At 36.3% G+C, this 14,747-nt stretch overlaps 1 protein-coding gene and 2 pseudogenes across 1 annotated transcript; all 3 read left to right on the forward strand.

Moving 5' to 3' along the window:
• The first annotated feature begins 470 nt into the window (after positions 1-470).
• LOC149116516 (uncharacterized) lies at positions 471-3,877 on the forward strand (annotated as a pseudogene).
• Positions 3,878-7,470: 3,593 nt separating this feature from the next.
• LOC110051411 (uncharacterized) lies at positions 7,471-10,106 on the forward strand (annotated as a pseudogene).
• A 2,010-nt stretch (positions 10,107-12,116) lies between these two features.
• On the forward strand, positions 12,117-14,703 carry LOC149116517 (uncharacterized). The gene is made up of 5 exons (XM_089279899.1): positions 12,117-12,299; positions 12,750-13,169; positions 13,674-13,733; positions 13,871-13,960; positions 14,650-14,703. Exons 1-5 carry the CDS (start codon positions 12,117-12,119, stop codon positions 14,701-14,703), a joined length of 807 nt encoding a protein of 268 aa, XP_089136025.1.
• Positions 14,704-14,747: the final 44 nt, after the last annotated feature.

The following is a 14,747-nucleotide window of genomic DNA, read 5'->3' on the forward strand; positions in this document are numbered from 1 at the left end:
TTGAATTCAAACGGAATGCAAAGACACACAATACAAGGTCCCAGATTATGTAACTTTTTCTGACTAATTCACAGGCGCGTGTAAAATGTCATATGAGAAAAAGGTTCATACGGAATTCTTAGAAATATAATCAGCTTTTTCTTTTCTTCTGGAATCTCGGCTGATCGTGATCAAACTTTGTCGAGTGATACCTTACGAAGTTTCCGAGCGCGCAAGAAATGGCCACATCAATTTCAGCGCAACATGCGATAAACGACGTTCCGTTTGCGGTTGAAATTCACGAGCAAGAAAATGCTAACGAAAAGCTGCGTAAAGGGTTTGATGAAAAATACAGTCCAGTACTTAGCCTGATGAAGTTGTTTGGAAAGTACTTTGGTTAAACCAGTGTAATACAAGTGGATTTTACTTTCGTTCAAAGTAGAAAGCAGATCGATATCCATCCTGCACAAATTTATTGCGTGGTAGCCATTTTTGGTTTCTGGCTTCATTTCGTTATGGCGTTCGTCGAGATCCTCATTAAACGAGATATATTTCTTTTCATCAAGTTGAGCCTCTTTTTTTATTTTTATCGCACTCAATAGCACGATATCCGTAAGCGTACTGCCTTTAACTGATAGGAGGAAATTTCGATTCGAAATGTTCCTTGCAAAGGCACTGGCGGTCATCAGGAGCGCTAATTTAGAGAGGGTGAAAGCTAAATCAAGAGAAGGTTTAATTGCATTTTTCTATCTCTTTCTAGCCACTGTAGTGACTGTCATAGTCCTTGAAGCATTGATAGACCTAATCTAGCACCTTTTGAGCCCTGGAATCATTGGTTTGGCTTGAGAATACTTCGCTCGATCTTCCTTATCATTGGTAATAGTGTGTGGTTTCTATCAGTTCTCTTTTTCTGTAACACGTGCCTTATACTTGTAGGATTTTGCAATAATTTACATAAAGGAATTTCATCATTTCATTCGACCTCAATGGACCTTGCAGCCTTAAAGATGGAGTATCGAAAAATATGTAGTGTTATTGAACTTGCAGACAAGCTCCTAGCACCTCTTCTGTTTGGAATGGTTTCAGTCAGGGCTGTCATTAAGTTTTGAAGCAGCCGTTGCATGTAAGTTATCACCCGTAGCAGTGAAATACGTGACCAACGGCCACACGTTCCGAAGGCCCGAAAGGGCCTGAGCATCTAGGGGGTCTGGGGGCATACCCCCCAGAAATTTTTTGAACACGAAACCCCTGGAAATGCATTTTCCTAATCAAAAATGCTGATAAAACAGAGTGATATGTTATAGTACATCATCAGCAAATAGTGAAATAACATCTTTGTTGCACTAACCTATGCAAGTGGTCCTTATTTTAGTACTGTTTGTTTTTCACAGTGCATAATTTCAAATTCAGGCACCTTAATTTACAGAGATCAAATGAACAAAGTTATAAAATATCTCCAACAGACTCGAGTGTTCCCTGTTTAAAAAAACAAAAATAAATGACAGTCCATAGTCAGCAATATGGTTTGATGTTGCTAGCAGTTATAATAATTCGTTATTATGGTCAAATAAATAAAACGGGAGTGAAACCGGAAATAAAAATTATTATATCATCTCTACCTTACCGAGCTATCTTACCGTTAGAGGAGCTCAAATAAGCTGGATCAGACAGTAAACATCTCTGTCCGTTACAGTGGTAATAAGAATGAAATGCTTTACAATTTCTAGACTCGGGAAAGTTTTCTTCCACTCTTTGTATCATAGTACTCGGTTCTACAGGCTGCCCATGTGCGGCTGAAGTACTTGCAGTACTTGAAGCTGGATCGTTGGTATTTGTCGACCGCCTCAACCGGCTGTTTTGTGAGCTTCCTCATTTCCATCGGTCCGTTGGGATTTTGAAAAAAATCTGTCGATCCCAGGCTGTTTTGACGTGGGTTCTTTTCTCTTATTCATATTAAAACATAACTTTCTCTACACACGCGCGGGACCAAACACGATCGATCAGCCTGGACAACACTCTACATCGGTCGGCGGAATTTCTCAAAAGGTAGGAGCAACGCATTGCGTAATAAGTTCTGCTGCTTAAAATGGCGTCTAAATGTAATTCACGGCGATAAAGCAAACTGAAAGTTCATCTCCAGAGTAAAATATAAATAGTAGAACCAAGGAGGCAAGACAAGAGAAACAGTTATGTTTATTTCAATAGGTAAATGTTTAAAAATAAATGAGGTAAGTGAAGCATGTTCGTACCATCAATCGACATCTTCACCCGTAACATCAAGTGAACTCAGCCGCAACAGGTGTTACGGGTTACGGCCCTTAATGACAGCCCTGAAGTTTCCCTGTATATTCCTCTTCTCTGTTTTAGTTTTTATAGTATTATTCACTTACCTGAAGAAAATTCGCTAGTGTTCTTGGCGAATAATTCAGTCTGGTTTCTGCTTGCGTTGCAACTGGTGTTTTAGGAGTTATCTCATTGTTTGGATCCAAAGTCAGTGAAAAGGTATAGCACGGAAATTTTGCAAAACATCAACAACAAACGTACAAAAAAAAAACAAAAACAAAAACAAAAACAAACAACAACAACAACAACAAACAAAAAGCAAACTAATATTCGCTTAAACAGTTCGCTTCGTTCATGTAAGTATCGTTAAGAGAATATATAAAATTTGCATTGTTGTATAGTGGCGTGAATAATGGACATTTAAATTTCACAAAAAAAAAAAAAAACTGTATAGTCTTATTAATTTTGCCTGAATTTATCCTTTTCATTCTCATTTCAGATTTACAGTTTCCAAAAGGTATTGCAAACTTTTTCAGCGGAAAGAGCTGAAGAAAGAAAGGTGACTATGACTATCATGGTATTATAACATGCCACGTATCGATCAATAACTATACTTAAATTCGTGTATTCACACCTATGAACGAAGTCAGAAAATCACTCCTTCCGTATTCTTTTTGTAGTACAAACTACGAAAAGGAATGCCAGTTAACACCACTCCTAGCAGTTACAAGATTGTTAAGTTAAGGTTGCTTTCTCATTCCGGCTAGTTATGTTTCTATTGGACCTTCAAGGTGATCCAAAGAGCATCTCTATTGGAGGACTGGCAGTCATCACTAAATCGATGTCCCTAACGGTAAGTTTACTTATTCATTTTTCCAGAATTAAAGATAATTTTTTTGGTTTTCTTCTTTTAACGCAATGTCAGTAACTATTATGATTTACACCACACTGTCAAAATACCATGGCGAAATACAAAGGAAAGAACGCAAAGAAAAAAAAAAAAAAAAAACCCGACGTAATTCAAATTAAATCAGTTTTAGTTGATTCGGGCTATGAGAATAATTGATAAACATTATTGATAACAACTTGGAAAAAAACACAACTTTCGTCTGTTATTGAGAATAGGCATTTTTAATTCCAGAAGTCTAAAGTCTGATGATTACATTAATCAGTAAATTTTATACTTGTATATTTCTATTTTTTGTTATTTATTACGTGAAAAAATGAAGCAATTCTTTGAAAGACAGTTTCTTTGCCTATAAAGGTTAAGAGCTAATAATCATAGCAGTGGCGCTGGAGGAAACTTTGAGCCTCTTGCATTAACTGTGAATTTAGAAATTTACTCGCTTCCTAGATACAACAAAACACAGAGACCTCTTTACAAAGAGGTCTTTTTTTTCTAAGAATAAGCTATTGACTAATCAATTGCACTGTAAAATTTATGTAGGCGACGGCACTTCTGCATTTTATCTTTTTCAGATTGCTGGAGTAATTGCCTCTTACTTTGCTGTTATGCTAACTCTGCCAAGCTCAGTTTGAAAATAAAAAAGCATTTCCAACATAACCAACTTCCAAGTAATGAATGACTTGATAACAGCAAATATTTCCTTATTGATATATATTATTTACTGGAAAAAAATAAATGTATATCCTTTTAGATTTCAAACGAGGGTTAGCCCAGGTGTAATTATTTTGCAACTCGCAATTCTTATGTCATATAAGCAGGAAAAACAATAACAATAGCAAGATCCGCGTTGATTTCAAATTGCTATTACTTAAAAGCTATAGTGGTAGAACTTTCTGACTTTCTCATGTTATATCGTCACAGCAATCGCATTTTCCTACGCAGGTCTTTTTCTCAAGGCCATTGCAAAATTAGAACTTTTTTCTATTGTCATTTTAATTTAGCAGACGAATCGATTCACCCTCTTCACTTACAGCTATTCAGTGAAGTACACTGTCTGTCCGTCCATCCAGCCAGCCAGTCATTGAGATAAATGGAAGAACTTCAGGTTCAATTTTTTTCTTTCAACATATCTATTCAGTTGCTGATCAAAAGCTTAGCGTAAATGTCGCAACTGTTATAATGGCACTATTCTTGTCACTATTTACTAGTTATAAACACAAAAAGGTCTCAGAAAGAAGCTTCCTCGTCAGTTATCGAAAGAAGGTAATCTTTTTTGTAGCCATGATAATAGTCTTGCTGGTTTTCTGCACCAGGAGCGAATTACACTCGAGGAGGGACGGTGGTTTGAGGCCCACACCTTGTATCTCTGAGAATATTCAGTCTTTACAATGAAAATTGGAGGGATTGCAGGCCTTTCATAAAGATTATATTAAACTCGGTCCGGAATAAGCCGGATGTTATCCCAAAGTTACAAACTAGGCGGGCCCTGAAATACTACCGACTTCATACGCGCGCGTGAGACGGAAGGGGAAAAACATGTAATCCTACGAAGGTAACGTTCAGGTGAAAAACTGTGTTGTTGTCAAAACAATGCCAGAGGATCAGGAGATTTCTCGATAACTTAATTTAAAAAGAAAAGTTAATGTGTCATCGATGCCAACGCGAAGCTCTTTCCAATTGATTTGACGAGAAAAAAAAAAAGGTTGAATAATTGTAACCTTTGAAGGGAGCTATTAAGTTAGAAAGAGAACTATAAACGCTTTGCCAGTGACAACGTATTATCCTGAATAGGTAGTTATATGATATTGAAATTTGCTCAATAAAAGCTTGCATGGTGAAATGCTTTAATAGTTTGAAGTTTGTATAGTATAGTAGCATGTTTGTTGTGAATTCATAACTTCCAGTTATCTCACACGGAGAGAACAGTTAACATCCAAAAACAGCTGGTGAGTTCCTTTGCGTCATGTAGAAACACGGTTTTCTTGGTACTTTTTGTTTTTAATTAAATCGCGCGGCCGGTGGTAATACATTGCAAATGCTCTCCAAACATTTTCAAAACGTCATACGTATTACTAGCAATAAATTTTAATCAAATTTCTAGGGTTGAATTAGAAAGAGCGAAACATCCACCGGAAGATAGAAATTGAAAGCCTCGGAAGGAGTCTACGAAAATGTTTGCATTATATTGAACACAACTAATGATTTGCCCGATGAAATCATTTTCATTTAAATAGAGAAACAACGCCCATGAGATCCCTATAGTTTCTTCAAATGGAGGTGATTTCAAGAAGGACTAACAGAAAAGAAATAAATAAAGGAGGTGACACAAAGTACATAAAAACAAAACTATAAAGAAAATTAAACGCACCACTACCAATGATCTGTAATAGGAAGATAAATGACAAATATTTACTTTCTACTGACTTTACAATGGGAACAAGATAATGAACTCTATGCCTGTTGAAACTGTGTTAACGTATTCAAATTGAAATTTCAGAAGTCTTTTACCACTTCTAGTAAAATAATGTGATTTTCATTTCACTACGAGGGGCTGAGCTTATAAATAGCAAGAAAAAAACATCGAAATAATCACCATTCTCCTACTGTAATTATATCTTCTCAAGTGACAGCTTTGTTGGAAGCTTTCGTCAGTGGGGACCAAGACATGCCGACCTCAAATGTCATCACTTTGTAATCAAATTCGCTTTCACATTCACGGCTCTCTCTATCAACAGCCGACGAATTGAAGTTGCTTATTATAGGCAGTTTGAAGATGTAGGTACCTTGCCAATGTTTCTGGACCTATTTGAATATATTGAGTAAAACAAGCCATTCTCGCTTTGTTGTTATTCCCAAAAAAATTAGAAAAAAAGAAAACATCGAGAAAGCATGGTTAAACTATCCGGCTTGCAGTTACAAATTGACTCGTCTCCGGATCGAACGATCCGAGTTCGATCCCTGGCCGAGGACATTGCGCTGTAGTCTTTAGCAAGACGCTACTCTCACAGTGCCGCCTCCACCCAGGTGTATAAATGGGTACAGCAGAACTTAATGCTGGAGGTAACCTGCGATGGACTAGCATCCCAACCAGGGGGGAGTAGAAATACTCTTAGTCGCTTTACGCAACAGAAGCCGGGATAAGCTCCGGCCTGATGAGCCACCAGACCTTACCTTAGCTACGAAGTTAACTCGCATGAAGATGGAGTGAACAAAACCCAGAACAACCGTTTTGATCTCGATTATATGGTCCATGCAAGCAAAACACCGTAGACATTAATGTTTCCCCTATTTTATTTCAACAATGATAACACTTGTCAAGTTCGTTCTCTCCCAATACTCAATGAGATCTTCCAGGCACGTGGAATAAAAATTATCAAAAAATAGCAAAAGGAAGGCGCAATTTTGGTTTTGTATAATTAAACATACAGGGTTTATTTGCACACACTTAACAATACTTCAATGCTGGCAGGAATGAATCAGGGAATAATTTTTCTCTGACTTTCTTTTTATGTTTGACTGGTTCGTTTGTTTTTCCCTTTTTTTATTTCTGTCTTTAAAAAAAATATATTAACATGTTCATTACGTTTCACAAAGGCATAAAAAAAACGAACTGTAAGGTACAGAACAATAATAAAAGAATGAATAACATAACGGAAAAGGAGTAAAACTTGTCGACTCTTATTTTTTTGCTGATAGCGTCTCAAATCGTTCATGAAATCGATGAAATCGTTAAATAGCCCGTTGTGGCACATTTGAATATTTGCGCACCTAAATATCTTGTCTTCAACGCGTTTGAGTTTTGCTTGATTTTTTCCCTTCCTTTTTCTATTTATTTCATGTTAAGAAAGAAAAGGGAAAACACAAAGAAAAGAAAGAAAAGAAGGAAAAAGAAGAAAAGAAAAGTAAAGAAAAGATTGTTTGTATAAGATATTGTAATGATAAACATCTGGGAATTTCCCATGTAAGAAAAACACCCGTGCACTCTCCTTTTAAACATTTGATGCAAGACAACACGATACATAGTACATAGCTTTTATTTTCAACGAACCTTTTAAAAAGAGACGAATTATTAACGGAGTTAATTGCAGGCCCTCTGCAGGTCTCTGAAGAGAAAAAAAAAATCAACTGCATACTAATTTAAATTAAATATGCGATATTGTTAAAAGTGAATTTCAAATATTAATTAAGAATACAGGCTGGCGTCTCTCCCAACGCTATTAAAGACGATGAAACAAAAACATACCCATTGAAAAAAAAGTAATTAACTTGCAAGACTGATAACAAAGTGAAACTTTTTACGATTTGAGGTTCCTTTGAATCTCAACCGATCAATGATCATGCCTTCAAGAGTGACATCTAACGAAGTTCCTATGCACAGTGAACAGGGAATGCCTTCATCGATTTCAATTCAACCTACGAGGAGTGATGTGACAGCAGTTGACAACTCGATTTCTGCAGAAACAAATGTCAACGAACAGATGCTTAAAATAATCGACGACGTCTATAGTCCGGTGTTAAAACTGATGAAGTATTTTGGAATATACTCTGAACAGACAAACTTAAAACACTTGGCATATGCTTCTGGTCGTTGCAGAAAACTGGTTTATCTCACACGCATTTATTGTGTTGTGGTAGTTTCCGGGTTCTGGTTGAATTTCATTATGTCTTTTGCCGGAGTTTTTCTTGGAAATAACATTTATCTTTTCATAACGGTCAGCTTATGGTGTCTTTTGATTGCACTGATCGCCACAATTTCCTTGATTGTACAATGGGTGCCTCTAGGAGATTCGAAGAAATCCCGTTTTGAAAATTTCTTTCGAAATTTAATCGCCATCAATAGCAATGTTAATTTAGAAAAGGTGAAAAGTAAGTCCAAAAAGGGCATAGTTATATTTTGTTCTTGTTTTGTCTGTGGTGCCATAGGTACCTTAACAACCTATCTAATGTTGGACTTTAGCATTGCAGCTCTCAAACCTTGGGATGGATGGTTTGGTATTAGAATAATTTCCCTCATCTTCTTTATCTATGGTATGGGTGTGTGTCTTCTTACTATCCTTTTTTCTATATTACGTGTTTGATACTTGAGGCTCTGTTTGATGATCTGCATATGCGAATGTCGTCATTTCATTCGGTCCTAGTCGAAATAGGAACGTTTAAGATGGAACATTTCAGATTGTGCGAAGTAGTCCAGATTGCTGACAAGATGCTCGCCCGTCTTTTATTTGAACTGGTCTCTTTATATATTCCGCTGATTTGCTTCAATTTCTACGAAGCGGTTAATTTACCTGAAGAAGACAAAGTTGTGTCACTCGTCAGCAATATATTTTGGTTTCTGACGTGTTCTAGTCTTTTAGCAGTCATCATGTCATTTGGATCCAAAGTCTGCGACAAGGTACATCAATTGTGTTCATAGCATCGGATAAATTTATTCTTTGACAATAACAACAATAACTATTTTTCAAATAGTTTTGTTCATTGATGTCTTTCATTTTATTTGTTGTTTACCTGTTTTTGAATTTCAAATATCTTTTTTTTTTTTTTATCATTGTCACATTTCCCCCTTCATTCATTACATGTACATGGTCAATTGAATTGCTTGGAGACTTTCTAGCGCTACTGTAGTACTCACTTTGTATTCCATTCGTTTGACTTTGCATTTGTCGACGTGTGTTTTGATATTTCTGTTTCAGATTCACAACTTTCGAAATATCTTACAAACCTCTCTTGGGTCAAAGGAAGACGAAAGGAAGGTGTTTGTTGCTATACAGGTACTTCCCGTCCTCCCCTTCTCCCGTCCTCCCCTCCTCCCCTCCTCCTCTCCTCCCCTTCCCCTTCTCCCCTCCCCCACCCCAAAACTTACTAATTAAGTTAACAAACAAACAAACAAACAAACAAACAAACCAAAAGTATCATTAAATAAATATGATTATGATATCAGATATAAAGTTTCTGTGTGAGTTAAGGACGACGCTAACTGTCCTTTGTATACTAGACAAATTACTTAACGTTAACTTTTATTTAATTGTATTTCAGTTAGTGTCGTTTATGTTGGACCTTCAAGGTGAACCAAAGGATCTTTCCATTGGGAAACTGGTCGTAGTCCACGTCACTAACGGTAAAACCAGTCAGTTACCAGTAAGAAGCTATTACAGACTGATTATAAGCATGTTCTTTACAAAATGGCGAAATAAATCTGCAACAAATGTGGAATTTCTGCCTTCCACGATTTTAGCCGTGAGAAAATATACCATATTAAAAAAGAAAAGGACCGATTTTCGTCTGTGTTAGACATGTTTTTAAGAGGGTTTTTTTTCTTTTTTGCATTGTCACTTGTTTGAAATCGTTGAAGAGAAATATCCTGATAGTTACAATTGAACTGGGCGGCAGTATCTACATTATATTAGCGTAGTGTGGATAATGATCATTCGACTGAAATTTGCAAGAAACACGAAATATCACGACATATTTCGAAATATCACAACTAATACTGTACATTCAATCAGCATGCTGGTTGGCTGAGAACACGTCAATTAATCCCAAGTCTCTTTTCCTTTTAGTTTTTCCAATTACTTGTAATCAATTATTCCCCGTTGCCCTCGAAATTAGTTCAAAACCTATGCAAATACTGAAAATGGTTTCATACAAAAAAGTGATGTCCAGCGTTTATCTTTTATCATTTTGTCTCCCCATTATGACAACGTAATTCAGAAACTACAAGGAAAGAGGTTAGCTCTGTTTTAATTTTTAAATGTCTATATATCTTTCTCGTTTTTTAGATTGTTGGATCAATTGTCTCATACTTTGCTATTATGTTGACCCTGCCAAAGTAATAGAGCAAAGGTCACCGATAAAAACTGAAGATAATGTGAACCAACTACGTCAAAGTTGTTTAAATCATAATCCATGACTTGTACTGACTTAATTCTCATGATCTTGGCTTTTGGTATCTGAGATGCTTTCGTGTAAAATGCGAACAACATTTTAAATCATGTGTGTGTTTTTACACATTTCATATCTTTACAACTGCACTCTTCTGGCAAAGTTTAGTTAAAGGAAAATTGTTGTCGATGTAAAATACATTCTTTTGCACCAAATGACCTGCGCACTTTGATATCACGATTCCTAACAGCCTCAAAATAACTCCAAATGATGTCAAAATAGTTAAATATAAATAAATGACAAAATAAAGGTAAAAATAGAGAAAAGCAGGAATAGGAAGATAACAGAGTGGAGGAGGAAGGGGTGAAATTCCTTTGAATTGACATTTTGTAAATGTATTTATAAATGGCAATAATAATAATAATAATAATAATTATAATAATAATAATAATAATAATAATAATAATAATAATAATAATAAAACAACCAAACAATGCTCTCAGACTGCTATCATTTCGAAATATTAGCAAAGAGTCTCAATGCTGAATGGAACTCTCTATTGGCCTCCGGTTGCCCAGCGACCTGAGTACAGAGACACCGTAATGGTGTTGAATGCCAGAACGTTCTTTCTCAGGCATATTAGCTTGGCATATCCGCGAGTAGAGCCATGTCCATAAGCTGTCACCATACTAGACATAGAAATAACCTAAGTTAGCCGCTATTCAGAACAGCTACGGGCCATCGGTCTTTTGTATATAGAACCGTTCGACACAATTCCAAACTTCTAATATTTTGGTTCATCAAAATCATTAGCCTCATAACTTTTCACTCTCAGCAAAAAAATAAATAAATAAATAAAAAACAGAAAATAAAAAAATAAAGAAACAAACAAACAAACAAACAAGAACAAACAAACAAACGACAACAAAAACAAAAACAGTCAGTATAGATCAGTGCGTAAGCCGCCCATCTATTACAAGATTGGTTTCGCGCATAGATCTGATAAGAAAAGTATTGACAGGGAGGCGAACAAACGACAGGGTTTTGGGTAAACGTTTCATAAACGTAAACAATTGTCTCGCAAACTCAATCCATATTCAGCTAGATGATCACATCTAGCTTTTTCTGGAAAAGTTATTATTTATTCAGTCTCTATAAATGCCATTTCTGAGTTACTCATTCTACTGAGTTACTCAGAGAACTTATAAATGGTGACGCAAAAAAAAAAATTACTTCTGGGTAGGTCAGTGATATTGACCTGAAATTTTCACCACAAAAGCTTGCGTGGCGAAACTCTTTTGCAGTTTCAAAAATTGTAAATTATTACTGGTATCTTTACCGCGAATTCATAACTTACAATTCCCACACACGAAGAAAAGAATTAAACATTCAAAAACAGCTTGTGTGGATCGTAAATGTCATAGAGACCGATTCATTTCTCGGTACTGTATGTTTTTAATTAAATCACACTGCTGGTGATAATACTGTTTATTTATTTTTCTTCTTTGAAATTTCAAATGTGTGAATTTTAATTAAAGTGCTAGATTGAATTAACAAGAGGGAACACCGACCAGGAGATGGATTATTAAGAATTTCCGAACGTTTAGAAAACAAGTTGTATTTCATTGTACAGAACTTTGCCCAAGGAAATCATTTGCACTTCAATAGAGGAACCACGCCATTGAGATCACGAGATGGAGGCAATTTCACATAAAAATCTATAAAGCAAATTAAAAGCGACACAAATATATATCTTCCAACAAATTATATGAATTTACAACAAAGGACGAAAACTAGAAAAAAGTACCAAAGAATTGCGATAAGCAGATCAATAATTAATAATTTGCTTCCTATTACAATTTGATCAGGGAAATGAACTATGCCTGTTGATATTGACTTAATGTATTTAAGTTGAAAATATAAAGTCCATTATCGCTTCTAGTGAAAATGATTTTCATTTCACTGCAAGGGGTTCAGTTTATCAACACTATGAAAAAAAAAAACATCGACGTCTAAATTAGGAAATATAATCACCCTTTTCCTTCAGTAACCAGGAGTCAATGTAATCATGCCTTCTCGAGTGACACCTTTCCAAGCTTCCTTTATTGGGAACCAAGAAATACGGATCTCAGCAGCCGCAGCACCAAGTGTGACAAATGACGTTCCCTTCAATGTTGAAAGTCAAGAGCAAGAAAATGCCGACGAGCGGTTTCTTAAAGCAGTCGAAGATGTATACAGTCCGTTGCTGAGAGTAATGAAGAGTTTTGGAATATATTTTGGAGATGTGACTTTAAAACATTTTAGAGGCACCTCTAGTCCGTACAGGAAACGGAATGGTCTTACCCGCATTTATTGTTGTGTGTTAGCTTCTGGCTTCTGGCTTAATTGTATTTTGTCCTTTATGGCAATGATGTTTGAGAATGATATATATGTCGTTCTAATGATGACTCTCTGGTGTTTATTTATTGCACTCAACGCTACGATAAGCTTGGTGGTCTTACCTATAACTGGAACGAAGAAATCTCGATTAGAAAAGTGTCTTTGTTATCTCTTGGCTACCGTTAAGACGATTAATTTAGAAAAGGTGAAAAAGAACTCCAGAATAGCCTTAGCTGTGTTTTGTATCCTCTTCATTTTCTCCGCAGCAGGTATCCTCGCTGGATTACTGTTTTTTAATGAATTCAACATTGGTATATTTAAGCCTTGGCATGGATGGTTTGGTTTTAGGTTATTCTCACCAACTTTCCTGATCATCGGAGTCGGTTCGTGGCTGCTACCAATTATCTTTTTCTGCATTACAAGCCTGATGCTGGAGACTATTTTCGAAGATCTGCATAGGAGAATGTTGCTATCACATTCGACCCCAATGGACCTGACAGCCTTGAAAAGAGAGTATCACAAACTATGTGAAGTAGTTGAGCTTGCTGACAAAGTGCTTGCCCCTCTTCTTCTCGTGTTTGTTTCTGTGTACATTCCGCTCCTTTGCTTCAGTTTCTACAATGTTGCTAAACCCCGTGACGAAGATTCGCAAATATTCTTTTTGTACAATCTGTTCTGGTTTCTCTTAGCAGCTGCTATCTTAGGAGTTATTTTGGTGTTTGGATCCAAAGTCGGCGAAAAGGTATAGCTTAGAAAGTCATTCCTTCATAATTTCTCAAACTCATACCAAACTGTTATAACAAAGGAAATCATTTCTGTGGCGGTAAATGTATTTGGGTAACCGATATTATATAGACTTTTTTAGGATGGCCTTCATTTTGTTTAAGGTATTTAAAGTGTTCGATGCTCTTAGCCAAAAAACAAAAAACAAAAAACAAAAAAAAATTCCTAAGGTTAAGAAAATCTCATATCTGGGTCATATCCATACACCTCGAATTTCGTCAAAAAATGCGCCGTTTCATAAATTTAGTTGTTTTTACACGCTAGAAAGCACTCTTTTGAGGTTACAATAATTTTTTTTTTGGCCCGAATCAAGTTCCAATAATTTAAAACAATTTAAAACGTACGTGAAAATCAGCTACATCAGTTTGAAAGCCCACATTTTTCTGATGATGTATGTATCTTAAATCCTATTTTATTAGTATTGCCATTATTTGTTTCTTTATTTTATGTTTTTGGTTTTCAGATTTATAGCTTTCAAAAAGTTTTGCAAATGTTTCCTGTCTCAACAGCAGATGAATCGAAGGTATTTATTATACCAAAATTGAGGACGTTTATACCCTACGTACCCATTTGAACATGTTATATACAAACCGCTTTGACTCTCTATTTGGACATAAGCGAGTGGACCCTCAATTTTTCTTTGTAACTTTTTTTTTTCAGTTACTGATGTTTGTGCTGGATATTCAAGGCGACCCCAAGGGTCTTTCCGTTGGAGGACTGGCTGTCATCAATAAATCCATGTCTCTAACGGTAAAGTCTGTTTTTATGTCAAATGTTTAGAAAAATCGACGATGAGTAGCCTAGGGCATTTGTTGTTCCAACATTTGCCTTTTTGTGTACTTTGTGATGGTGATAAATGATAAAAAAATGTACATGTGTGCTGTAAGTTCAACTTCGTATTTAGCAAATGAAATTTTCAGTGAACCACTACTTTAATATGTGTGGAGGTGCAGTGGCCTCATGGTTAGTGCGCTTGTCTCCGGATCGAACGGTCCGGGTTCGAGCCCTGGCCGGGGACATTGTGTTGTGTTCTTGGGCCAGACACTCTACTCTCACAGTGCCTCTGTCCACCCAGGTGTTTAAATGGGTACCAGCCAATTTAATGCTGAGGGTAACCCTGCGATGGACTACCATTCCATGGGGGGAGTAGAAACACCCCTAGTCGCTTCATGCTAAGGAAACCGGGATAAGCTTCGCTCTGGCGGGCCGCTTGGCTCGTATGCAGACTTTACCTTTACCTTACTACTTCAATATTGTCAATATGTATCCTTACCAGTTTACCCTCATTAGTTATACCTATGCATACGGCCTCACTAAAACCAAAGAGAGACCCTAAGTTCAAAAAGGGTACAAATTTCCGTAAAGCTCCATTCATTATATTATTATTATTTGATTAAAAAGTAACTATGTTCTAAATCTTTGGTGTTGTCTTTTTCCAGGTTGTTGGAATAATTATTTCTTACTTTGCTGTCATGTTGAGTCTCCCAAGCTAACTCATACCCAGAGGAAAAGCTGTGAAGAAAAACGAGAACAACGT

Source organism: Orbicella faveolata, unplaced genomic scaffold (assembly GCF_042242905.1).
Source record: "Orbicella faveolata isolate gen_17 unplaced genomic scaffold, um_ofav_v1 contig_12, whole genome shotgun sequence".
Classification (NCBI taxonomy): Eukaryota; Metazoa; Cnidaria; class Anthozoa; order Scleractinia; family Merulinidae; genus Orbicella; species Orbicella faveolata.

Coding starts and splice junctions, on each gene's coding strand:
- LOC149116517 (XM_089279899.1), top strand. CDS start 12,117: ATGCCTTCTCGAGTGACACCTTTCCAAGCTTCCTTTATTGGGAACCAA. Junction 12,300..12,749: donor TATACAGTCCGTTGCTGAGA/GTAATGAAGAGT, acceptor GGTATATTTAAG/CCTTGGCATGGATGGTTTGG. Junction 13,734..13,870: donor CAACAGCAGATGAATCGAAG/GTATTTATTATA, acceptor TTTTTTTTTCAG/TTACTGATGTTTGTGCTGGA.